General features: G+C 47.1%; 1 protein-coding gene and 1 long non-coding RNA gene across 2 annotated transcripts; one reads left to right on the top strand and one right to left on the bottom strand.

Moving 5' to 3' along the window:
- Positions 1 to 18,521: 18,521 nt before the first annotated feature.
- LOC120962464 (uncharacterized) lies at positions 18,522 to 19,773 on the top strand. Its single transcript, XR_005753218.2, has 2 exons — positions 18,522 to 19,163; positions 19,236 to 19,773. It is a non-coding gene; the product is annotated as an uncharacterized lncRNA (long non-coding RNA).
- Positions 19,774 to 20,479: 706 nt separating this feature from the next.
- Positions 20,480 to 23,930, bottom strand: LOC109752629 (protein FAR1-RELATED SEQUENCE 5-like). The gene is made up of 7 exons (XM_020311529.1): positions 23,601 to 23,930; positions 23,522 to 23,536; positions 22,737 to 22,799; positions 21,479 to 21,972; positions 21,191 to 21,377; positions 20,995 to 21,109; positions 20,480 to 20,673 (listed from the first exon to the last, which is right to left on the bottom strand). The coding sequence occupies exons 1-7, from the start codon at positions 23,928 to 23,930 to the stop codon at positions 20,480 to 20,482; spliced, it is 1,398 nt and encodes a 465-aa protein (XP_020167118.1).
- Positions 23,931 to 24,456: the final 526 nt, after the last annotated feature.

Below are 24,456 nucleotides of genomic sequence, written 5' to 3'. Positions count from 1 at the left end.
TGCTGCGGAGCAGGGTGCTCCGTCAGTCGAAGGTTGTGATTCCGTTCCGGATCCTTTGGGCTCTCTTCAGATGTCAGAGACGCAGTCGCTGTCTGTTGATGGCACTGAACCTGTCACGCAACCTGAGGATGTGCCTCTTCAGCTTCTTCTGGAGGACCAACGCAAGAGGAAGAAGCAAGAAGATTTTGAGAAGAAGAGGGCGGCCTGCTGTCGGTGTTAAAACCGGCGGATCTCGGGTAGGGGGTCCCGAACTGTGCGTCTACTATCGATGGTAACATGAGACGGGGGACACGATGTTTACCCAGGTTCAGGCCCTCTCTATGGAGGTAATACCCTACTTCCTGCTTGATTGATCTTGATGAATATCAGTGTTACAAGAGTTGATCTACCACGAGATCGTAATGGCTAAACCCTAGAAGTCTAGCCTATGTGAATATGGTAATGAATGTCCCCTATCCGGACTATGCTCCCCGGTTTATATAGACACCGGAGAGATCTAGGGTTACATGGGGTCGGTTACATAGGAAGGAATCTTCATAGTTAGTCACCTAGCTTGCCTTCCACGCCAAGGAAAGTCCAATCCGGACACGGGTATAGTCTTCGGCCTTCATATCTTCACAGCCCATCAGTCCGGCCCAATGAATAACAGGCCGGACACCCGAGGACCCCTTAGTCCAGGACTCCCTCAGTAGCCCCTGAACCTGGCTTCAATGATGAGGAGTCCGACGCGCAGAATGTCTTCGGCATTGCAAGGCGGATTCCCTTTTCTCTGAACTCCAAGATAGTCTTCGGACGCGATGATTGTATCCGGACCTGTTACACAACCGCAGAGAGAAAATAATATTTGCACGAATCTAACCTATTGACAGCTTCTTTACAACACGACATCGTGTCTGTCCGGTCATAATTTTGAACCGTTTTTCATCTGCCATCCCACGTTTCAAGACGCGGTTGCTATTGGCATGTGCTGTCGAAGCGGAGATCGTGTCCCCTTATTGCGGGATTCTCATCAATGCGGGCATGGGTAGCCCAACCGTGTCGTTTATACAGCCCTTGGGAACAGGCGAATCATAAGGCGAGTGAGGAGGCGTTTAATATTTGCCGCCTTTATAAGGGGATAAGGATTCCCTCTTCCTCTTCTCACGCTCTCTCCGCCTTTCCGATCTCAAGCTTCTGCGCCCAAGTTCTCATCTCCTTTCCACTCAAGCAACCATGTCCGGATCCGGCGGTCAGGGCAAGTGGATGGTCTCCTCCGTCAAGGAGGAGGACATTACTGAGCTTCGGGCGGCCGGATATTTAGCGAAAGAGATCATCCATTGTCTGCCGGCCAAAGGACAAGTCGTCCCCACGCCGGATCCCACAAAGAGCGTAGTATTCATCCCCCATTTCTTCCGCGGGCTAGGGTTTCCACTCCACCCCTTCGTCCACAGGCTAATGTATTATTACGGGGTAGATTTCCATGATCTGTCCCCGAATTCCTTCCTCAACATCTCGGCGTTTATCATCGTGTGCGAGGCCTTCCTCCGCATCCACCCCCACTTCGGGCTGTGGCTCAAAGTCTTCAACGTGAAGCCGAAGGTGGTAGACGGCCAGCACGCGGAGTGCGGAGGAGCCATGGTGAGCAAGCTGCCCAACGTCTCCTGGCCGAAAGGTATTTTTGTGGAGACAGTGAAGGAGTGGCAGAGATAATGGTTCTACATCACAGAACCCCGCGGCACCACCTGGGTCGCGGCTGCAGAATTCCGCTCCGGTGCTCCCATGCGGCTCACCTCTTGGGTCGAGAAGAGCCCGGACTGGTGTTTGTCTGATGAGCTGATAGCATTGCAGACGCCTATTCAGAGCATGATAGCTAAGGATGTCAAGCTAATCGATGTGATCCAGGTGATGCTAGTTCGCCGGATTCTTCCATGCCAGCGCAGAGGACGGCCTCTATGGGATTTCAACCCGAAGAAGCATCGGACCCTGGTGAGGCTCTTCGAGACCACCCACGAAGATGCCTGGAAGTTGCTCTTTAAGGGCAACGAGAAAGCGCCGGCCACGGATTCAGACCGTGGTCACAACTGTAAACACCCCGCCAGCGAGGTATCCCGAACTTAAATGTTTCGAGGATGATTTCTGAGATTTCAGTATTGCTCCCTTAGGACTAGGTGGAGAGGGCGAAGCGGATCCAGTGTCCGGCTCCGCTGCCCGAAGAACTGGTCATCCCGCGCCTGGCGAAGATGCTGGTGTCGGCGCCATATAAGGCGCCGGAGAAGAAGGCCAAGGGGGCCAAGAGTGGCCCCCGTCGCAAGGGGACTTCGGACGCGACGCCCGAAGACGACGAGGCCCATTCCTCAGTCCCTGAGGACAATGACGAGGAAGAGGAGGAGGAGGAGGAAAACAACCCTCCTCCCGAGGAGAAGAAGAAGAAGAGGGCGGCCTCGGCACATCCGGAGGCGAAAGCGCCCAAAAAGGGGAAGGGCGCCCCAGCGGTCAATACCGCGTGGGACGTTGACAGTAGTCCGGAACGATGCCCCCGCACTAAGCCCCAGGCCGCATCGTAAGTGACACGGCTTATTTATGCGCACATCCAGCCCTTTCTCTTTATTATTTTAACATGGTTAACTACACCATTGCAGTCCGGCCCATGACCTTATCCAGTGATCCTCATCTGGAGGTTCGCTGGCTCCATAGGAGATGGCGAGCATGTCGCCACCGGCTGCTTACTCCCCCGGGGCCAGGGACGACACCGAAGTGCTGTCCCGGAGGACCGCTCCGAAGGGAGGAGCCCAGGACGTTGTCCGGGAGGCGCCACAAGGCGAGACCTCCACTGCCAGACACACGGGGGAGCCAATCCCCATGAAGACTGGCGAGGAGGGCCATATCCAGTTCGACCCTCAGCCGAATACGATTCCGGAGACCCATATGGCTCCGGAGTCGGGTGAGCAGCCCCCTTTGAAGGAGGGGGGTGCGCTGCCTCCACCGGTGGCTCCTGTCTATCCAGGAGCGCAGGATGATCTTATGGGGGCGCTACGAAGCGCCTCCGTCATGGACGAGCACCGTGTCCTTATGGGTGCGGTGATCGAGAAGGATCAGTCCGCCAAGAGCGGACTTAATGAAGCCTGTAGCAGCCTGTCAACAGGTTTCGAGGTAAGAAAGAGAAAAACCCCGTGTAGTCCGTAGCCCCTGAGACGCTGTCCGGTGTTTGGCGGGAAGAACCGGACAGAGGATCAATCCTTACTTATAAGAGGCTGACTGAATATGTATTGATAAGCAGGCGTCCCTGTTGGCCACGACCTCGCATGCTGCCGAGGTCTCTGAACTGAAGCGGAGGCTGGAGCGGACCGAGAACGAGCTCTGCGAGGCTAGAATTCTGCGAGGTTAAAATTCGGCTCCAGGAGAAGCAAGGTGAGAAACGACCTGCTATATGTTCGGGAAAGAATAAGGGTTGTATATTGACAGTGGCATTGTGGTACGTGCAGAAGCCGCGACCGAGGTCGAGGCCCTCAGGAAGGCCCTGGGCGAGGCCGAGGAGAAGGTTGTCCAGCAGCAAGCCGCCCGTAAGAAGCTAAAGGCCCGGGTCAAAGAAGTCTAACAGGAGCTCCACGATGCGGTTAACAAATGTGATACCTTGGAGAATGATGCGTCGGCTCAAGGGGCCGAGCTCACCAAGGCTCGTCAGAGCGCGGAGACCGCATGGAATGAGGCCCAGGCCGCCCTCTAGGAGATCCCGAAGCCCAAGAAGATCACGGCGGGTAAGGCTTTTAAGATGCAAAGCAAGTATGCGGAGAAGCATTACCTTTTACTAACCAGGGTTCGGAGTTCCCCAGGGGCTTTTGCTGATCTACCATGCAGTGTATCAGACGCCGTGGAGTTCTACTGAGCCGAAGGAGGGGGTTCCACGGAGAAGCTCTTCCGGTCGCAATATGTGGTGTCAGAGCCTCCTGTGTCCTTCACCGATCAGCTGAAACAGCTGGTGGAGCTGCACAGGGTGGCCGAATTAGCCATGAGGGATTTGACAATACGGCTATGGCCAGCTGATGCCATGCCTGGCAGCGACTTCGGACTCGTGAGGCGGATGGTGAACGCATGTCCTCGGCTGGACGTCGTCAAGCGCTCCGCCTGTATTGAAGGTGCCGGTATGGCCTTCACTCGCTGCAAGATGTGGTGGGCGAAGATGAACGCTGTTGAAGTTGCCAGCGGGCCACCGGAGGGCAAGGAGCACCGCACACCCGAGCGATATTTTGCGGATGTCGTAGAGGGGTCTCGACTTGTGCCGGCGCAATGTTCGCAGGACATTGTATTTGAATAAATGTATTCATGTTGCCTTTGCCTTGTATTATGGGAAAAAGCCGGTTTTTGTAAAATAATTTTATTATGCTTTGAATTGTTTCCTCCTGTGCGGCCGTGTTATTCGTAATCTGAGGGTTGGCCAGTCGTCGGCTTCTGCCCTCGCGTAGGTAGTACGGAGGTGTTCGGGATGGATTCTAAACAATCTTGATCCAATTATATGGTCCTTTGGAGGAGTTGTTTAGCGCAACGAACAAGGCAATCGGACTGTACGAATTAAACGCCCTCACTTAGCCATAGGAGTTTTATAATTAAGCAAGTGCGCAGCCCCTTGTCCAAGCCAGGGTGCTGTCAGCATTTGATCGGGAAGTGCCGATCTTTCGCATGACGCGGAAAAAATCTCCAACGATTTTGTAACCCTCGAACAGCTGACCGGCTCTCGCCGTATCATGACAGTTAGTTTTTGGCTTTCTCTACTGAGGTGCTCATCCGGTCAAGGCCAGGGCACAATCGCAGTAGTTCTCCCTTTACTACCCTAGCCGATAGAGCGGAACGTAGCGTAGCAAGCACAGGAGCCGGGCAACCCAACTATTGACCAAAGACATGATTCGGAGCCAATGCATATAATGCTAAATTCGGGGTGCCGAACTTATATATAAGAACTATTCGGACTTTGCTGCTGTATTGTGGGGCAACAAGTAGCCCCTGGCGAATATGAAACGTATAGAAGAGTATCGATGCAGCAAATAAGCAGATCGAAATAAAACAAAGTAAGAAGCGAAAACCACAGAAACTGGGCCACGAACAATTTTTATTATAACTGGATGGATACATCAAGGCGTATCTTGTACAGATGATGCGAGAAGTATTTGGGCTATTCAACATGCCGGGATCAGTAGGGCGCAGCGTGCGGGTCCTGAGAAATAAGTATGAATACCGTCAAGAAGAACATATCGAGGTTACCCTACACACCTGTCCTGCTTGGCTCCGTTGTATACCAATCCTTCTAAAGGACTCGCGATCAGGGCCGCGAAAAAAGGAACCTAAAACAAGAAAAAATTAAAACTACGTGTGTCCGGGATCTGTCTGGCCGAACTGTAGACCCCGGGTTATCTTGTGCCTCCGTCGATGTCCATGGAATTTTGAGTGCGGAATTGTGTACGCGTGGTACGAATGCCACTACCTCATTGGGACTGGGACGGAGGCCGAATTGCTAGTCGAGCTCTTGACGAGCCGCGTCGTCCTGTTGCAGTGAAGTCCGGAACCTCTTAATGATGTCCGAGGGCTCGACAGCCGTACTATGGTGCTGCTTGAGAAGGCCGCTCTGTACTTCTGCTGCTAGGGCAGCGGTGTGCTCCCCTATTCGGAGGGAGCGTTCCGTATTGCCATTGACTGTTATGATGCCGCGTGGACCGGGCATCATGAGCTTGAGATAAGCATAGTGTGGCACTGCGTTGAATCTAGCAAACGCAGTTCGTCCGAGCAGTGCGTGATAGCCCCTGCGGAAGGGGACGATATCGAAGATTAACTCTTCGCTTCGGAAGTTGTCCGGAGAACCGAAGACCACCTCCAGCGTGATTGAGCCCGTACAGCGGGCCTCTATGCCTGGTATGACTCCTTTAAAGGTAGTCTTTGTTGGTTTGATTCGCGAGGGGTTAATGCCCATCTTCCGCACTGTGTCCTGATAAAGCAGGTTGAGGCTCCTACCACCGTCCATCAGGACTCGTGTTAGGTGAAACCCGTCAATAATTGGGTCGAGGACTAGTGCGGCTGAACCGCCATGGCGGATACTAGTTGGGTGATCCTGACGATCGCATGTGATCGGGAATGATGAGCACGGATTGAATTTTGGGGCGACTGGCTCTACCGCGTAGACGTCCCTAAGTGCTCACTTACGCTCCCTTTAGGGGATGTGCGTAGCGTATATCATGTTCACCGTTTTGACTTGAGGGGGAAATTTCTTCTGCCCCCAGTGTTCAGCTGCCGGGGCTCTTCGTCCTCGTCCTCACTTTGTGATCCCTTTTCTTTGTTTTCGGCATTTAACTTGCCGGCCTGCTTGAAGACCCAACAATCCTTGTTGGTATGATTGGCTTGCTTATCCGGGGTGCCATGAATTTGGCACGGATGGTCGAGTATGCGGTCCAGGCTGGAAGGTCCTTCACTGTTTCTTTTGTAGGGCTTCTTCCGTTGGCCGGACTTGGAGCCACTGAATCCGGCGTTGACTGCGGTGTCATCGGTGTTGTCGCCATTGCTTCGGCATTTGTGTCTATTACGCCGGAGCTTTCCGGTGTTGTTCTTGGCCTCAGTGGGGCCTGCCTCGCTGGCTGTGTTTTTACTACGAGCCAGCCAGCTGTCCTCACCCGCACAGAAGTGGGTCATGAGTGCCGTGAGGGCTGCCATAGACTTCGGCTTTTCGTGGGCGAGGTGGTGTGCTAGCCATTCGTCACGGATGCTGTGTTTGAAGGCTGCTAGGGCCTCCACATCCGGACAGTCAATGACCTGGTTCTTTTTGGTTAGGAACCTAGTCCAGAATTTTCTGGCTGATTCTCCAGGTTGTCGAACTATGTGGCTTATGTCATCGGCGTCCGGTGGCCGGACATAAGTTCTTGGAAGTTATCAAGGAAAGCCTCTTCCAAGTCTTCCCAGCTACCGATGGAATTCTCAGGCAGGCCATTTAACCAGTGCCGAGCTGCCCTTTGAGCTTTAATGGGAGGTATTTGATGGCTTGGAGGTCATCTCCTCGAGCCATATGGATATGGAGAATGAAATCCTCGATCCATACTACGGGATCGGTTGTGCCGTCGTATGATTCAATGTTGACAGGCTTGAACCCCTCGGGGAATTCGTGATCCAGTACTTCATCTGTGAAGCAGAGAGGGTGTGCGGCGCCTCTATATCGGGCCGCGTCGTGGCGTAGCTTTGATGGAGTCCGTCTGCGGGATTCGGCCCGGGTGTGGTAGGTTTATCACGTCCGAATAGGTAGCCGTCGTCGTGCCTCTAGGCACACCCTCGCGATCTGTAGATCGATCTTGTATGTCCTGCTCTATCGTCCAGGATCTGCCGGAGGTCATACGTGTGACCCCGAACTCTTCCGTCTCTATTTTTACGAGGCGGTGGGGCAGGCTGCTGTTCGGCCTGAGTTGCCACTTTATCCCGGCCGCGGGTTGGCCGGTCGGCCGCCCTGTCTCGACCACGTGGTGGTCGTTCCGCATTATGCGAGGGAGATGTGTGCTCCTGTGCTTCCTCATCGAATTGAGGTAGCAGTCTACGTTTCGGATAGCTCTTGGCTGGGCGCCCGAGGGTGGTCGTTCCGCATTACGTGAGGGAGATGTGTGCTCCTGTGCTTCCTCATCGAATTGAGGTAGCAGTCTATGTTACGGGTAGCTCTTGGCTGGGCGCCTGAGGCCATATTCTTCGGCTGTCAGGACATCAGTCCATCTGTCGACGAGCAGATCTTGTTTAGCTTGAAGCTGCTGTTGTTTCTTTTCCAGGCTCCTTGCAGTGGCTATGAGCTGAAGCTTAAAGCGCTCCTGCTCCAGAGGATCCTCAGGCCGTTGCCGAGGCTTGTCTCCTCCTCGGAGGGTGGACGGTAACTATCGTCCTCCGAGTCATCTTCTATGGCCTGTTCATTAGGGTTGTCTTGCCTGTTGCCGTGTTCCTCCTGATCGGATGCAGCTCCGACAGGGTCTTCATTGTTTTCGGCGTCGCTTGGAGTACTATTTTCTCCGGTGCCGGTGTTGCCGTCCTTTGAGCGATGAGGCTTAGGACGGCGTTTGGGGCGTCGGCGCTTGAACTGCGTCTCAGAGGTTTTATTCGCATCTGGCTCTTCTTTGTTGTCGCCAGATCCTTTGGGTGTATCAACCTTGCACACGTCGTATGAAGAGGTAGCCGTCCAACGTCCAGTGAATGGCGGGTCTTGGCCTAGCTCCTGATCAGCATCGTCGTCCATACCGTCGATGTCTTCGGAGCCACAGTCAAGCACGTCGGTTAAGTCATCGACGGTGGCTATGAAGTGGGTGGCGGGTGGGAAGCAAAATTATTCGTCATCTGTCTCTAGCTCGAACTGGACGTAGTTCGGCTGTGAGTCCTTCTCGAAGGACAAATTCTTTAAAGATTTTAGCACGTCACCCAAAGGTGAGTGTTGGAAAACGTCAGCTGCGCTGAACTCGAAGATCGCAACCGATCTAGCTCGGTGTCCGCAGGCGTACACTGTCCGGAACTTATAGCCAAAGACAAGTCTGAAGTTCCGTTAAAGCGAATATTGCAGGGCGTCTAGTCCATGTGCGGCTCCAACACCGCGGACTCTGCGGCCTCGGATGGCACGATCTGCTTTGGCTCTAAGGCCGTTGCAGCAGCAGGAACCATCTCCTGGGTGTGATCCGATGACAGATTTAAGTCACGTTCATTGGGGTGAGGGGGAGCGATGGCCGCAGGCTCAAATCCCTTGAAGATCAAGTCTCCACGGATATCCGCGACATAGTTTAAGCTTCTGAATCTGACCTGATGGCCAGGGGCGTAGCTGTCGATCTGCTCCAGATGGCCAAGCGAGTTGACCCATAGTACGAAGCCGCCGAATACGAAGGTCTGTCCGGGGAGGAAGGTTTCTCCCTGGACAACGTCATTACTGATGATCGAAGGGGCCATCGAGCCCTTTGCCGATGGCACAGTGGAACTCTCAATGAAAGCACCAATGTCGGTGTCAAAACCGGCGGATCTCGGGTAGGGGGTCCCGAACCGTGCGTCTAGGATCGATGGTAACAGGAAACGGGGGACACGATGTTTACCCAGGTTCGGGCCCTCCCTATGGAGGTAATACCCTACTTCCTGCTTGAAGATCTTGATGAATATGAGTCTTACAAGAGTTGATCTACCACGAGATCATAATGGCTAAACCCTTGAAGTCTAGCCTATGTGAATATGGTAATGAATGTCCCCTATCCGGACTATGCTCTCCGGTTTATATAGACACCGGAGAGATCTAGGGTTAAATGGGGTCGGCTACATAGGAAGGAATCTTCATAGTTAGTCGCCTAGCTTGCCTTCCACGCCAAGGAAAGTCCAATCCAGACACGGGTATAGTCTTCGGCCTTCGTATCTTCACAGCCCATCAGTCCGTCCCAATGAATTACAGGCCGGACACCCGAGGACCCCTCAGTCCAGGACTCCCTCACCCACCTTCAGAAAGGTTCTGATGTTCCTGAATCTGTTGATGTTGCTGAGTTCACGGTTGGGCATTGCTCTGTTGCTGAGGAAGATGTGTCGTGTGGCACTGATGGCACAGTTGTCCCTGTTAGGAAGAAAATCAAGAAGACCGCAGCGAGGAAGCATTTAGTTGGTGAAGTTACTCCTCAGAGGAGCCCACGTGTTTCAAGGTCTGCAGAACTTGCTGAAGATGAAGGGCTAGGCCTCGATGGTACGCCATGCCGTAGTCCTCGTGTGCTTGCCACTGCCGCACCTACACCTTCTCTGCTTGGTGCTGGTGCATCTGGTAAGGGGAAGAAATGCGGCGTCAAGCCCAAGGTTGCACCTGCAAAGGTCAACAAGGGTGAGAAGAAGCGTTCTCGTGTTAATCCAGAGGACAAGGATGATGCTGATTTCAATGTTGATGAAGAGGACAACGATGATCATAATGCTGCCGAATCAGGTATGAATGTCTCATGTTTACCGCTTTTTAGAGCATTTGTCGCTATTGTTGTAGTTTTATTGTTTTTAGCACTGCCTTGGCGTACATAGCTGACCTTTTGCTTCATATAGACGAATAAATTAGCCGAACTGCTTTGCTTTTATGGTATTACTACCTTTGTGTACATAGTTGGACTTCTGGATATATACATGAAGAAATTAGCTTAACGTGTTGGTATACATGCTTTATTACTGCCTTGGTGTACATGGTTGAACTTCTGCTATGTAAATTTCCAACATTTTGAAAGCATCTTTACTTCTGGTCATACATGGTTGTACGGCCTATGTAGACATAGTTGGACTTCTGAAATGTATGGCGTATGTAGGCATTAGTGGAATTTTGGTGTAGCTTGTGTATCTCATTGTTCTAACTTTTTTCCTTGTCATTGTATTTCTTTTCAGTATCATCTTGTGGAGCGGCCTGAGAGGACGAAGAGAGGAGGCAAAGCTCCCGAAGAAGGTGGCCAAGGAGGAGATGAGGCAAAACGTTTTAACAAGACGGTTTGCTGCTCACTAAGAGAGGTCAAGACGTATGCGAAAATGCTACAACTTAGGCACAAGACGAGGGTTATCAGGGCTGGTTTTGGTTGTGTGTTTGACTTGAAGGTTGATTCCGACATTTCTCGTCCTTTGATGGGCAACATCTACACGAGGATTGACCCTACAACCATGATTCTGGACATGGGTGAGGCAAACAAGGTTCTGCGTATTACAAGTGATGCTATTCACCATCTGTTTGGATCCCCTCAAGGTAATCGTACCCCTCCTAGGCCCTTGAATGATGGGTTTGACGATGTTGTTATGAGGCTGAAGGGCAAGCTTGGGTACGGTAGGAGTGACGACATCAAGACAAAGGATTTGCAGAATATCCTCGCGGAACTTGTGAAGGATGAGACGAAGGATGATCTTGCTCTGCAGGTGTTTTACCTGATTGTTTTCATGAAGGTGGTTATTACTGGAACATCTACACGAGTGTCCAGTGAGGCAGCAATGGTTGAGAATCTTGTGTTTGAGGATATGGCAGATATGGACTACTGCTAGTTGGTTGTTGATGATATTCGAAGTGTTGTTGTTAGGTATCAGCAAGGTACTAGCAGAGGAAAAGCTGTCACAGGTTGTGCCATCGCGCCGCTTCTTATGTATCTGGACTGCCTTATCATTGGCAAGACGCCTAATATTGACTTGAGGACCCCTCGCTTCAATTTCATGGATCAGGTCAAGCTTCTTTAGCTTGCTGCAGCTGACTTGGTCAAGAAGGGTGATGATGACCCAGCCAACTGGGTGTTTGGGAAATTGCCTGTGAGTGTTTATATGCATCATTCTTTCCTGTGTAGTTTAACTTGAACTTCTGGTACTGTCTTCTATATTTTTGTTCCCATGTTCCTTCATTTGTTTTCTGACGCGTTGACTTTTGTTTTCGTATGTAGTGGAAGACACAAGCTGAGGTTGTGTTCTTTAGGCGTATCGAACGTCCTGTTCTTACTATGCCTCGTGCCGCCGGCCTAGGTAGTGGAACTTCTCCGAGATTTGAATTCTCCCGGGATGTTAATACTGGTGCCCCCTGTAGATCCAGGAGGTTTTTCTGCCCGTGTGAGTGTTGCAGGTGGCTTGTCTGCCGAGAGTTTGTTTGAAGCTGCCAATGTTTCCCTTGTTAGGATTGACGGCCTTCTTGAAACTGTTTGTGGGGAGTTGGCCCGTGTTCCTTCAACTGTTGAGTGTCTTAGTCGCGTTGATGGGATTCTTCCTCCCGGACACGGATTTGATGCTGAGTCTTCGAAGAAGGTCTTGTCAATTGAAGCTAGATTTCTTGAAGAGCTTCGTCAGAGCACCTCCCACCTCCAGACTAGCTTTGGGCTGTTCAAGGAAATGCATGATGCTCGTTGCAAGCCTTTTGAAGATGAGGCAAGTGTTGTTGTGACACAGATTCAGAGGCAGGATTCTGTTCGTTTGGGTCGTGAAGGAGGCCACGTGGAGCATACCGAAGAGGTTTGTTTGTGTTGGCTTTTGGTATTTCTTTGCACTAATGTCTATTGTTAGCTTTCAGTTTTTACTGTTTTTAGTCAAGGCGACCCTTCTTGATTTCATGTGTCGTAAACTTTTTCTTTTTAGTACTAGTGTTTCCTAGGTGACCTTCTCTATTTATAAAACCTGAACTTCAAGTGCTACAACACCTGAACTTCTATGACTTGGGTGACTGGCCCTTTTTGTTCCCTTTTGTATTTAGAGTAGTTTGATATCTGACCTGCTATGTTTAGTATATTTGGACTTCCATTATGTGTCACTTGGCATAGTTGACCTTCTCTGATTATGTAATGTGACTTTTGCTGATTAGGTATTTGTTTTCTACATGATTTTTTGTAGGCTGTTGATGATGGTGCTAGGGTTCAGGAGGATGTTTTACCTGTGCATGAAGCTGCTCCTGTGCATGAAGCTGCCCCTGTGCATGAACTTTCTCCCGCTAGTGATGTATTAGTTGATGACGTTCATGGCAGTGAAAATAAGGTACCATTTTTCTTGTCCATTTGTCTCATTTTTTATTTTACTTGTTTGTGCATCTTATCACTATGTGGCCCTTTGTAATGACTTTCTGTTCTTGCTGCAAAATGATGATGCTAGTGTTCCTCCAGAGAAGGTTGCAGACAAGTCCATGTCAGGCACTGGCTGCTCCGATGGGGTGGACCCGACTGAACCTCAGTCGTCCATTGGCGCTGAGGTTTCTGATGCTGAGCAGGGCAAGAGAGCTGAGGTTTCTGATGCTGAGCAGGGCAAGACAGCTGAGGTTTCTGATGCTGAGCAGGGCAAGACAGCTGGAGATATCATTTTGGAGAAAGATCCCGTTGAGGCTGCTGTTGAGACGGGTGGTAGTGCTGCTGCAGGCCCGGAGAAGTCTCATGCAGCAGAGCCATCAGTTGCTGTTGATGCTGTTCAAACACAACCAACGGTTTTTGTCGTTTCAGATTCTCCAGCTACTCCAGCTGCTGCTGGTGTCCTTCCCGACGACGCTGCAAAGTCTACTGGAGATAACGATGAAGAGACTGAAAGCGATAGCTATGGAGAGGAGGCTGATCATTCCAGTGATGCCACTGGTCTAGGAAAGAATCCATAAAGATAGGAGCATGCTTCTCTCTTCTTTCCCCATCCCCGTCCCTTTTGTTGTTTGTTTTTGTCCATGATATCCCTGTGAACTACCTGTGTGGTGCAAGTTGAACTTTTGGTTTGTGCTTTGTCGTGTGGTTTGTAAATAAAGTTAAGTGAACCTGTTTCTATGTGGGGGAAGGTTTGTAATGCATGGGTTGTGATGTTTTCTGGTGTAGCAGCTGAGATGTCCTTGTGTTTGAATGTTGTGCTTGAATGTTGCTATTAATTAAACTGTCGTGAATCTATGTGCTTGAATGTTGCTCTTAGTTTCTATTTCTTTTGCTGAGCAGATAGCAACCTTGTTGTTGTCCGAAAGAAGGTTGATGACTTTTATTTCAGTGTAACTAGGCTTAAGAATGATCGTTCCAAGAGGTGAGTGCAGCTGGTCAATATTTTACATCCATCTACCCCCTATGCACTGCCTGTGGTTTCATACCTGAACTTTTTTACTCTATGTTGCTAAACTTCTATTTTACTTCTCTGGTGCTGAACTTCTGGCCTTTTTGAACTGCCTGTTGTGATGTAGCTGAACTTCTGTGCTTGTGTGTGTTATGAACTTCCTGAGTTCCTGATGCTGAACTTCTCTTACTTTCTATTGCTTTTTTAGATCAATGCTTATGTTCCAAAACAAGGAGTGTGAAGCTTCCGTTGAGGATGTCGCAATATCTTTTGCTCCTCGCGGAATGCTTCGATCTAATGTGGCTGAGGTTGCACTCTACTGTCTACGTGCGAAGTACCAGGGATCAGACAAACTCGTCCTTCCGTATTGGGTTCCTGTAAGTCAACCATATAGTGATTTCTTTTCTTTTTTCCTCCATATCATTTTAGTTAAAACTTGTTTGTCTCATTTTTTATTTTCATATGTTGGTGTTGTCTGCATTATTTTAGGACAAGATTTTCAGAGGTCAACTCGATTCCCGTGTGAGCAAGTACTTCCTGGCGACTGGTCCAGATAGCATGGATGCACATGATTATGTATGCAATATCTTGTTCTTTGCCTCTGTATTAGTTTTGCACCGCGATCCACTGTGTTAATATTGTTTTATTTTTCTTTCGACCGTTTGATATTAATTCTCAGTTTTTAATGATTCGTGTGTTTATGTTGCTTCAGGTTGTTTTCCCCACTTTTGACCCGCCTGAAATTCCTGCTTCCAGGGGTGGTGTTGGTCATTGGGTTTTGATATTTCTTGACCTAAAGAATTCAGGGTTCCAGCTTCTCGACTCCTACTATGGACCAGACGATGACTATGTGGTATGCCTGTTTCGGCGGATGACTAATAACATCAAGAAGTTTTGGAACGATGCTAGCAATGACAGGGCGACACCCTTCAGTCCCCAGTAGAATAACTAGTATGAGTTCCACTTTTCTCTTTATCACTTCTGCTTAACTGTAGTTGTACTTAAGCTGCGACGTCTTTTATTCGTTGGCTTTCTTTTTTGTTCTAACACTATTCTTTTTTGTGTTTGATGGCGGTACCGACTGCGGATTCTTCATGCTTAAGAATGTTAATTCGTTTCATGATGGGGTTCTTGCAAATTATTCCCATAAAAATATCGCGGATAACAGGAAGACGTGGCTGTACTCAATCGCTTCTTCTAACCTGTTTGAGACAGACTTCCAAGCTTTGTTTGGCTACTACACATGTATGTCTTGGAACTTGGACTACTTACTTGTACTGCATCTTTTATTCTACATGAACTTCATTTTTTTCTTGAACTTGAACTTCTGCTTGTGATCTGGCTGGGCTGCTGGTTTCAGATGGAGAGGAGCATTTCTTGTACATGAACTTCATTTTTATATTGTTTATTTTGCTTGTGTGTTTTGTTTCAGTATTTTTTTCCTTCCATTGCTTACTTGGACACGAGCATTTCTTCTACTTGAACTTTAGAGATGATGCCTTTCTATGCTTTTGTTAGCTGTAGTTCAATGTTTTCCAATTCATCGGTTTATCTTTAACTATGCCTTTTGTTGTGCTTGAACTTCATTTAGTTTTTAAATGCAACTAATTTTTGTAGGTCAGGTTGAGTAGTAACCATGTCATCTATATTAGTTGGACTGCACATTGTGCTGTGCCTGAACTTCAGTTATATTTAATGGTGTTTTTTCTCTTCCTTTTCTTTGACAGTGGATCCGTTGGACTTGACCGATTACCACTACTCATTCCTCGGGTCACAGGAATACCAGCCTAGGGAGGAATCGATGAGTACAACTCCGAGAGAAGATGATAGACCTCGAACCCTTATTCCTTCCAAGTTGGGGAAGCGGGCTGGCGGTATTTGTGGTACTCCAAAAACCCCTTGCTCCAGGAAGGTTGGTGCGGTCGAAGCAGCCGAAGCAGAAGTGATTTCATCTGATGATGATTTTGAGAAGATTGCTTACCCGAAGAATGGTAAATCTGCTACTGGTACTGTTGCTGGGAGAGGTGGGAAGAATGATGTCATCACCAGGAGGAAACCGACAATTGAGTCTGGCAACATAACTTCCTCCAAGAGAGCATCAAGATTGCCTTTGAAGTGGCGTTCTGTTGTCGCTCCCCTAAAAAAATACAGTTACCCTCATCTATCCGAGGCCCGGAAGTTGAGACAGTATGTGCTTAGTGAAGACGGTCTGGAGAAGTATTCTGAGTGAGTTTTCTTCTTCTTAACGTTGTTGCTGCCAGAGAGGCTACTCTGTGTCTGAACTTCTGTTATTGTAGTCTGTGGACTTTTGTTCATTTCTCCCTTGCCTTGCAGTTATAGTGTCTGAATTTATGTTGTTATAGTATCTGAACTTCTGTTTATCTCTCCTTGCCTTTGAGTTATAGTATCTGAACTTCTGTTTGTTATTGTATCTGAACTTCTAGTATTTTTCCCATCCTTTTAAATCTGCAGCACAAGCTACTGCATGTTTACCATCCCTGGGAATGTGATTGACCTCACAGGACGTGTCCTTTATACTCTTTTCGGTGAAGGGCAGCAGATGGAAGGAGACATAATGGATTATGTCATAAATTTGTGGAAGGATAAGCCGGAGACCTCTGAGATATTCACTAGTGCTGACAGGGTTGTACTTAGTCCTACTTCATATAGGTTTTAATTCTTTGCACCCCTATCTCCCTTTTTTTGCTCTAGTTTTGTTGTAGTAGCATTTCAGAGGTGTTTTAATTGTGTTTTTGTGAATGCACAGTACTGCCTGGAGTATGATTTCTTCGCTGCAACAGTCCCAAAGTTCAATGCAAAAAAATCAGTTGATCTGCTCCAAATGTTTGTTCGCAAGGAAGAAGACCTTCTTAACGCAAAGCTGGTTAGGTTTTCATAACTCTTGCTTTTTTTAATTTTATGTACATCATTTTGCTGAGTTTGTTAAGAAGTTTGTGTCCATCCCGGTTGTTCAATACCTATGATTTATAGTTTGTGTTCACCGTTTCTTTCATTCTTGGCAGGTTCTTTTGATACTATTCAAGCCAATTGACACAATGGCGCACTACAGTGTGTATGTGCTGAATAGATATCGTGGGAGCATTGACATCCTTGATTCACTTCCTTACAGTAATAAGGGAACATCACGAACAAGTTTCCACGGAGACTGCCAAAATATCGTGAGTGTTTCTTAGCCTGAACATCCTTTCATATTTGCTTGTTTGACACGGAGTTTATTATGCCTTGTGTTGACAAAATATGTTTCTGTCTCTGTTTTGGTAATACTGCTTGAACTGACTATCATTTGACAGTTGAACTTCTGCTATTTGTTTAGTTGGATCTTATGCAAGTGTCGCTTTTTATATACCTGAACTTAACTATTTTGGTTAACATATTTTTTACTTCATCTTATTTGTTATTTCTGGCAGATCAAGAGATTTGTTGGGTTGCTCGAAGAGGAGTACGGCAAGGCTGCGTACAAAGCGAGCAAGCAGCCTAACTGGGTGACTATTGCAAAGAGGCCGACTTTTATCAATATTCCAAAGCAAAAGAATAATGACTGTGGTTTCTTTGCCGTGAAGTTCTACTCTTCATATGATGGGGATGAGCTTGTTGATGATTTTGGTGATGTGGAAGTATGTTTTGCTGAGATGCTCCTGCTGTGGTTTTAGCTATCCGTTACTAAACCATCGTTTCATTTCTTGTTTGCAGGCTGCTGCAGATGATTGGAAGGCTGAGTTCATGCACACTCTAATGTTTAGCGAGAAGAATGAAGTCATGCGTGCAGAGCTCCCTAAAGCGCTCCAGTCCTTGGGTCCGTGAATTCGAAGCATTAGTTTCAGTGTAGATTTGATTTCGTACAGATTTTAGGTTTGATAATGATTGGAACGATTCCGCAAAGATTTGGTTGTAAGAATTTTTTAGTGATTTGTATATCTATAGCTGCAGCACTATTACTTATGATATTGTGGACAAATGTATTTGGTGTGAAGAATGATTTGGCTTGTGAATTTCAATGTACTGCATCATTTTCAGTATCCATGTGTTGCATGTTTTTCCCCAATAGATGTACCTGAACTTCTCCCTCGGCTATGGTTGAACTGCTTGTTTTTTTGTGTTGTCTAAATTTGGGCCCCAACATATGATCTTTGATTTGAACTTCTGCTTGAGATCTGGCTGGGCTGCTGGTTTCAGATGGATAGGATTTTCCGTGTTGTGTAATGTATTGTTATTTTTTAACCCAACCAATACGTAACCTTTTGCACAGAATCTACATTCTTTTTGTGATTTTTCAACTGCAAATGGATTTCAACTCTAACTTTGTGCAAAAATATTCTCATACTACTTAACTTTTCTTTATGTTTTGTCGGCATTGTACATGAACTTCTGCACGTATCCAAACAGAACTTCATATCTGAGCGCGTTGTCTTAGGCTTGCTAACCTTAGTTCATACGGCAAAACTTTATTTTTTAAGCATATTTTTTCCCTACATCGATTTTATATACCAGAACTTCTTCTGTAAACTGACCTGAACTTCAAATTGTATAATTATTGCTGGTTACTCTTTTATGGAATACAACACCAGCACCTCCTGCCATAATATACCAGAACTTCCACTGTAATGTTACTTGAACTTCATACTGTATATTTTTCATTTTTATTCTTGCATGCACTTTGCATGGAATACATCACCAGCACAACACTTCCTCTCGTAATATAGCAGGACTTCTGCTGTAATGTTACTTGAACTTCATAGTGTATTTTTCCATTTTGTTACTGCTTGCTCTTTCATGCAATACATCACCAGCTCAGCACTTCCTGCCATAATATAGCAGGACTTCTGCAGTAATATTACTTGAACTTCATAATGTATAATTTTCATTTTATTATTCGTTGCTCTTTCATACTTTACATCACCAGCACCTCCCCTTATACTATACTACTACTTCAGGAGTAAGCTTACTTGAACTTCTACTTTATAATTTCTTTGAAACTTCAGCAATAAAAGTTCAAGTAAGCTTCTCCTAAAATACTGTTTCAAAAGTGGAATAATATTCTGCACATTGACATGACATAAGTTTGCTTTGTTTAATTGACCTAGTTTAACTGTTCATCAGCCTTGCGCTCCTCCTAGGCTTTGGTTGTAGTGGTTTTTGCTTGACATGTACCTCTTCGTCTTCATCTTCCTCTTTATCTTCCTCTTCATCGTCCTCTTCCTCTTCATCATCCTCTTCCTCTTCCTCCTCGCATTCCACTTCCTCTTCGTCTTCGTCTTCGTCTTCTTCGATGGTGTCTTCATCTTCGTCTTCCTCTTCATCTTCCACCACTTTCTTTTTGCTGGCTCTAGGTTTTGCTTTCTGTTTCTTCTCTGTCTTTTTGCTTGTCTTTTCAGCATCTGCACGCTTCGGGCATGTTCTTGCATTATGTGGTTCATACTCCTTGCATATGCTACAAAGTCTGCTGCTTGCTTTCTGTGGGTGTGGTCCCTTCTTTTGTTCTATAACTTTGGGCTGTTGTTTTTGAACTTTGGGTTGCTTGACCTCCTCGGCATTGTTTCTTTCTATGAGTGTTGGACAGGTGAGCTTGTTGTGTCCTGCAACCATTTTGCACACATTACATTGCCTGTGTCCAAGTGGCACTCCGTTCTCATCGAGCACGATGACTCTTCCTGCAGGTGGTGCCTTTATTTGAGCTCTCTTGTCACTTTTCTTTGCTACAGAAATTTTCTTCCTGCCCTTTGTTTCAGAGTACAGCGGCAGTTTCATCATCTCTTGTTGCCGCTACTGCATTAATTGGTCAACACCCTGCTTGCATTGGTTGGCTTGAGCAGCGGCGTTGAGCATTTCAACTGCATAATAATGAAGGTCATCTTCAATTTCAGCATCCTCTTCAGCCATCCTTTCGTCAGCATCGGCTCGATTTGCTGAATGTATTGCATCAAGCTCTTCCACGAGCCTCTTGTGAACATAGAAGGCTCTGTCATATTGTTGGTCACATCTCATCGCTTTCTTGTTAACCATCAAATTTAGCTATAGCAAGATGTCTTGCCTCGATGGTCTTGAGCTGCCATCCGATGCAGTTGTGTTGTAGTCCCTTGTATCAAAGGTTGGTTGTGATTTTGCAGTCTTTGTGTACCGTTTGAGGATATACTTGTGTGGAAATTTGTCAGGCTTCAGGTAGTCCAGTATGTTCATTATGTGAAGGCAGAACATGCTTGCATTTTGTGATGAATGCAGAATACATAGTTTGTGAGCCAGCAATGAGTTTCATATATTTTGATATAATACTACTAGTTTAGCTATTTATGAGTTTGTTTTTCCGCTCACCTGTGTGTGTCCAAAGCTTGCATTCACACTCGTATAGTTCATTCTCTGGATCAACTACAACCTGGAATTCATGCTTTGACCAGGAAAATCTTTCTTCATCATCATGACCAGCCTTGTTGTGGTAGTACACAAGGTACTTAGTGGGCTCTGCTATACGCTTTGCGCGAAATAGCGTGGCTTTTCTCATCCTAGTCTTCATCTCGGTGTACACGGCTCTCGTGTACTTGATAGACATGTCTTCCTCGTAGCCGTAAGTTGTTTTTGTCACAGGATTTGTCTGGACATGTCAAAAAATAAGATATTAGTCGAAGCAGAGTCATGGATTTCATTTTTTTATATTCAAAGTGCACATGTTGAAGGAAAACACAATATGATGGGGGTGTTTTTTCGTTCTTCATACCATGCTGGTCATTGTTTGCTCGTTCTCCTTCTACATCCGAGTTTGTATGCAAGCATTTATCTGCCTAGCAAACTTGTGTAGGTTCTGGGTCCCCTTGGCAAACCCTTTCTTGAGCACGTGGTTCATGCTCTCGCTTCGTTGTGTGGAAGTCATTCTAGCACAGAAAATATTCTTGTAATATGCTAAAATGCACATTTTCCTATCACTCCACAGCTGGATCATCATCTGGTCGTTCTCCAGGTTGTACTTGTGCATGAGTTCAGCCTAGGCAGCTTCAAACTCCGTTGGCATCAGCGGCCAGTTTAATATAGCTGTGAACTCCTCTTTGAATGTTTTATACTTTTTGTACAGCAACGCGAGGTATTCCTTGTACTTCTTCATGATGTGCCAACTGTATAGCTTGTGGACGGTGTTTGGAAACGATTGTGGTATAGCTTTCGCCATCGACGGGCACTGGTCTGCATGAATTAAAAAGAATGAAACTTGCTTCTTTTTGCACTGATGGTGAACTTATGTTGTACAAGTACTTGAACTTCACATGTAGCAGTATGGCTATCTAAAAACGTCACATGTATTTTTTCTTACAGCAGTGTTGTTGAACTTCTGTGGTACCAGTGCTTGAACTTCACAGGTAGCAGTAGGACTACCTAGTAGTGTCACACTCAAAATTTTCTTAAAGCAGTGTTCTTGAACTTCTGTGGTACCAGTGCTTGAACTTCACATAAATAACTATATTTTTCTGAAAAGATGATGAAACTTAGAGATTTTTTTGAACTCACCTGTTAGAATGTAAGTTGGGTGCTTGTTGTCCATGCACCGTACAAATGTATCGAACAGCCACTTGAATGACTTTGCATCTTCGTCTCTGATCAGGGCAACAGCAAATATTGTTGACTGCAAGTGATGGTTTGTTCCGACAAACACTCCCAGAGGCATACGAAATTTGTTGGTCTTGTAAGTTGTGTCGAATGTTACGCAATCGCCAAAGTCTTGATATGCTCCTCGGCAGCTTGCATTGGACCAGAAAATGTTTTTAATTGACTTGTCCTTGTCTACTTGTATGTCATAGAAAAACTCATCATTGATTGCCTTCATGTCTTTGAAGAATGAAACAAGTTTCAATACATCATCCAAATCATCTTTCCTTGCATTCATGGCTTTCCTGCAAATTACATGCAAACATGCTTTTGTTATTTTTGCTAGCAAAGGGTTGTGACCTAGGATTCCATGTACATTGCTGTATGTGGATGTTTGAATACTTACTGATTTAGTAGGTCTCGTCCGGTCATGCTTATGAAGTAGCTTCCATCTTCATTTTTAGATAACGTGGACATGATTGTTGTGTGCTTGACATCATGGTACTGCAGGAGCTTTACGTACTCCAAAATAGTGGGGTCATAATTCTTGTGTGAGTCCAAGAATACCAGAATGTCATCAGTTTGCAGGAGTTGGTGATTATGATTGTACTCAATGTCCACTGTCACGCATGTGTTATCCTCCTGGTCCTTCGCCCTCATTCTTGCATTGCAGCCTATCCTTTGCGATGTTTTGTTTCGCTGCCTATCAGCCTCTGGAATAGAAGTTGTGTGTTTCCCTTGGAACGCGCAAACAAAACACTTGTGATTGTCATTCCCTCCCATCTTCCTGATTCCAAAACCAGCGTGTCTGGCATATCTGTTATAAAATTCCCTTGCTTTCTCTACATCTTGGAATCGCATATTTAGTCTTGGTATTAGATAATCCGGGAGATCCGGCATCTGCAGAAAAAGAAAAATAATCCAAACGGCACGTTAAAATGCAGTTTATGAACTTGTTATCCTGGAGGGAGCAGAAAATTTGCAGATAATACAAGATGCGTATATAAATATTTTGTTTCACTTACATGCGTGTATGATCGCAACTCCACTGGAACCTACTGCTATCCCTCTGGGATGGGGCACGATGGAGTAATCATAGCAGGATGCAGGAGTGGATCACGAGGAGGAAGGAGGGCTGAAGATGGCCTCTCTCTTGTTTGCGTCCTTCTTGCTTGAGGTGGTTGTGGAGGTATTGCGATCCTGGTCTTGGTTTGCTCTTTTGTTTTGTGAATCAATCTATCTACCTTATGTCCCGTACAATTCGGACTTGTTGCAGGAGTAGCAGGATCCAACGGTGGTAGTGTGCAGAGCACTCTCCTCCGTGTGTGTGTACCTGTTGGATTTGTCCTGGGATCCGGTTTAGTTGCTTCCCTTTGGCATTGACGAGGCACACCAGGATAACCTCCAGAGTTACACGCAGGACTTGAGCTAACCCCCTCCTCCATCGGTGTGCTTGGGATTCTGGTGGATGCAAAGAATCCGCGGGGGATTTCCGGCATCACCCAATTAGGTGGAGAAGCAAAGTTGTGCGGATAGGGATGTGACCCAGCATCTTGAAAGTCTCCATGTGTTTCGGGTGTCATCCATTTTTGGTCTGGAGCAGGTTGGCAATGATGTTGGTGCGTTTGAGGTGTGACCCATTCAGGGGGTGGTGCAACGCGTACAGGCTTAGGATTGTGTAGTTGCTGCTGGGAACTTCTAAGCTTCCTCATGCGTCTCTCGTCTAGCTGACATAAATGAAAAAAAATTCTATTAGCACACAAGTTACATCTGCCTATACCTTTGTAACTGAACTTAGCATTATTCACACCCTGAACTTCTCATATAAAAGTGTTGTTCATGTACATATTTTTCCCTAGGACAGGCATCACACTCTTAACTGAGCTGAGCATCTGCCAATACTTTTGTACCTGAACTGAGCACCCTTCACAGAATGAACCTCACATTTTGTTAATTCTACACTATTTGATTACTTATATGTACCTGAACTGAGCACTCTCCATAACCTGAACTTCTTGTTTTGCAAAGGGGAAATACTGTCTACAGTTAAAAAACTGAACCTTCATGAGTTTGAATGGTTGAACCACTAGTGCATACCAACCTGGCCTTCATGCGAGATCACATGCATGTTCTAATTTTCCTTTTATTTTTTTGCACAGAACCAGATACATACCAACCTAAACTCTTATACACTTAATAATTGAACTTCACATGGCTTTTCACATGTGAATGTGAAAAACCTGGCAGATTTCACACGCACATTTTCTACAGTTTTGTAGCCTGGACTGAGGCTCACACACTACCAGAACTTCACATGGCTGTAAGCAGGCATATTTTCTACTGTTTTTGTAGCCTGGACTCAGGCTCATAAACTACCTGAACTGCACATGGTTGTAAGCAGGCAGATTTTCCAAATGCTATGCAGCCTGGACTGAGGCTCACAAACTACCTGAACTTCACATGGCTGTAAGAAAATAACAAAAAGAAGGAAGAAGTTCAACCATACCCTAGCTAGAAGTTCGGCCAACCTTTTTCCAGCGGCTGATAGGCCACCTTGAGAACAATTCGTCGTGGAGGTAGGAGAGGAATTCCATGGCAATCCATGTCTTGCAGAGGGCGCGAAGTTCATCTGCACGAAGCAAGAAGGTCAGACAAGGGAAAGATTGAAGAAGAAGGCAACAAGTGGGAGGAAGTTCATGTACTTTTGCTGAATTTGAAGGCGCCGCTGATGCCGCCTCTGCCGAGGAGTTGCTCTGTTGGCCACGCCGTTCGCCGTAGCTTGCGTCGGGGCCGTCATCTGGTCTGCCAAGGCATCGGGCGGTGAGGATGGAACAAGGATGCGGCTTCCGGAAGTCCATGGCGGCTTCGCCACGTCCAGGTGACGCGGGCTCCCTCGTGCCGGTGTCCACCGTCGCTCACTCACCCACGCCGGTGGTTGGCCAGGAGGTAGGACGGAGGTGTGGCGGCGGATCCGGTCGACCAGGAGCTGGAGACGGAGGGGAGGCGGCGGATCTGGCTGGCCAGGAGCTGGAGACGGGGGGCGGTGGATCTGGCGAAGATCGGCGGCGAACGAGGGCGAAGTTCGGGGATCGAGGGGAGGAGCGGCGAGGAGGGGGGTTGGTCGGCTCGGGATCGGGGGATCAGGTGGATCCTGTCATGGCGGCTCGGGATCTGGTGGGATTTTGTCTGGTCGGGTCGGGCAGTTCATGGAAGTTCAGGAGGGGTCCATCGGGCCCTTATACGGGCCCTTATATATACAGCCGGTCTATTCTACTAATATTAGTAGAATAACTATTCTGATAACACTTCCGCACTGCACGCTTAACGCAAGTGCATGTCATTGTTTGAACAAAGTGTGTTGCAGTACTCAGGCGAGTGAACTTC

Source organism: Aegilops tauschii, chromosome 4 (assembly GCF_002575655.3).
Source record: "Aegilops tauschii subsp. strangulata cultivar AL8/78 chromosome 4, Aet v6.0, whole genome shotgun sequence".
NCBI lineage: Eukaryota > Viridiplantae > Streptophyta > Magnoliopsida > Poales > Poaceae > Aegilops > Aegilops tauschii.
Note: the sequence above shows the minus strand (reverse complement) of the source record. Positions and strands in the feature narration are given on the sequence as shown.

Coding starts and splice junctions, on each gene's coding strand:
- LOC109752629 (XM_020311529.1), bottom strand. CDS start 23,930: ATGGACTTCCGGAAGCCGCATCCTTGTTCCATCCTCACCGCCCGATGC. Junction 21,973..22,736: donor AACTACACAATCCTAAGCCT/GTACGCGTTGCA, acceptor CTTTTTCTGCAG/ATGCCGGATCTCCCGGATTA. Junction 21,110..21,190: donor ATCAAGACTTTGGCGATTGC/GTAACATTCGAC, acceptor CATCACTTGCAG/TCAACAATATTTGCTGTTGC.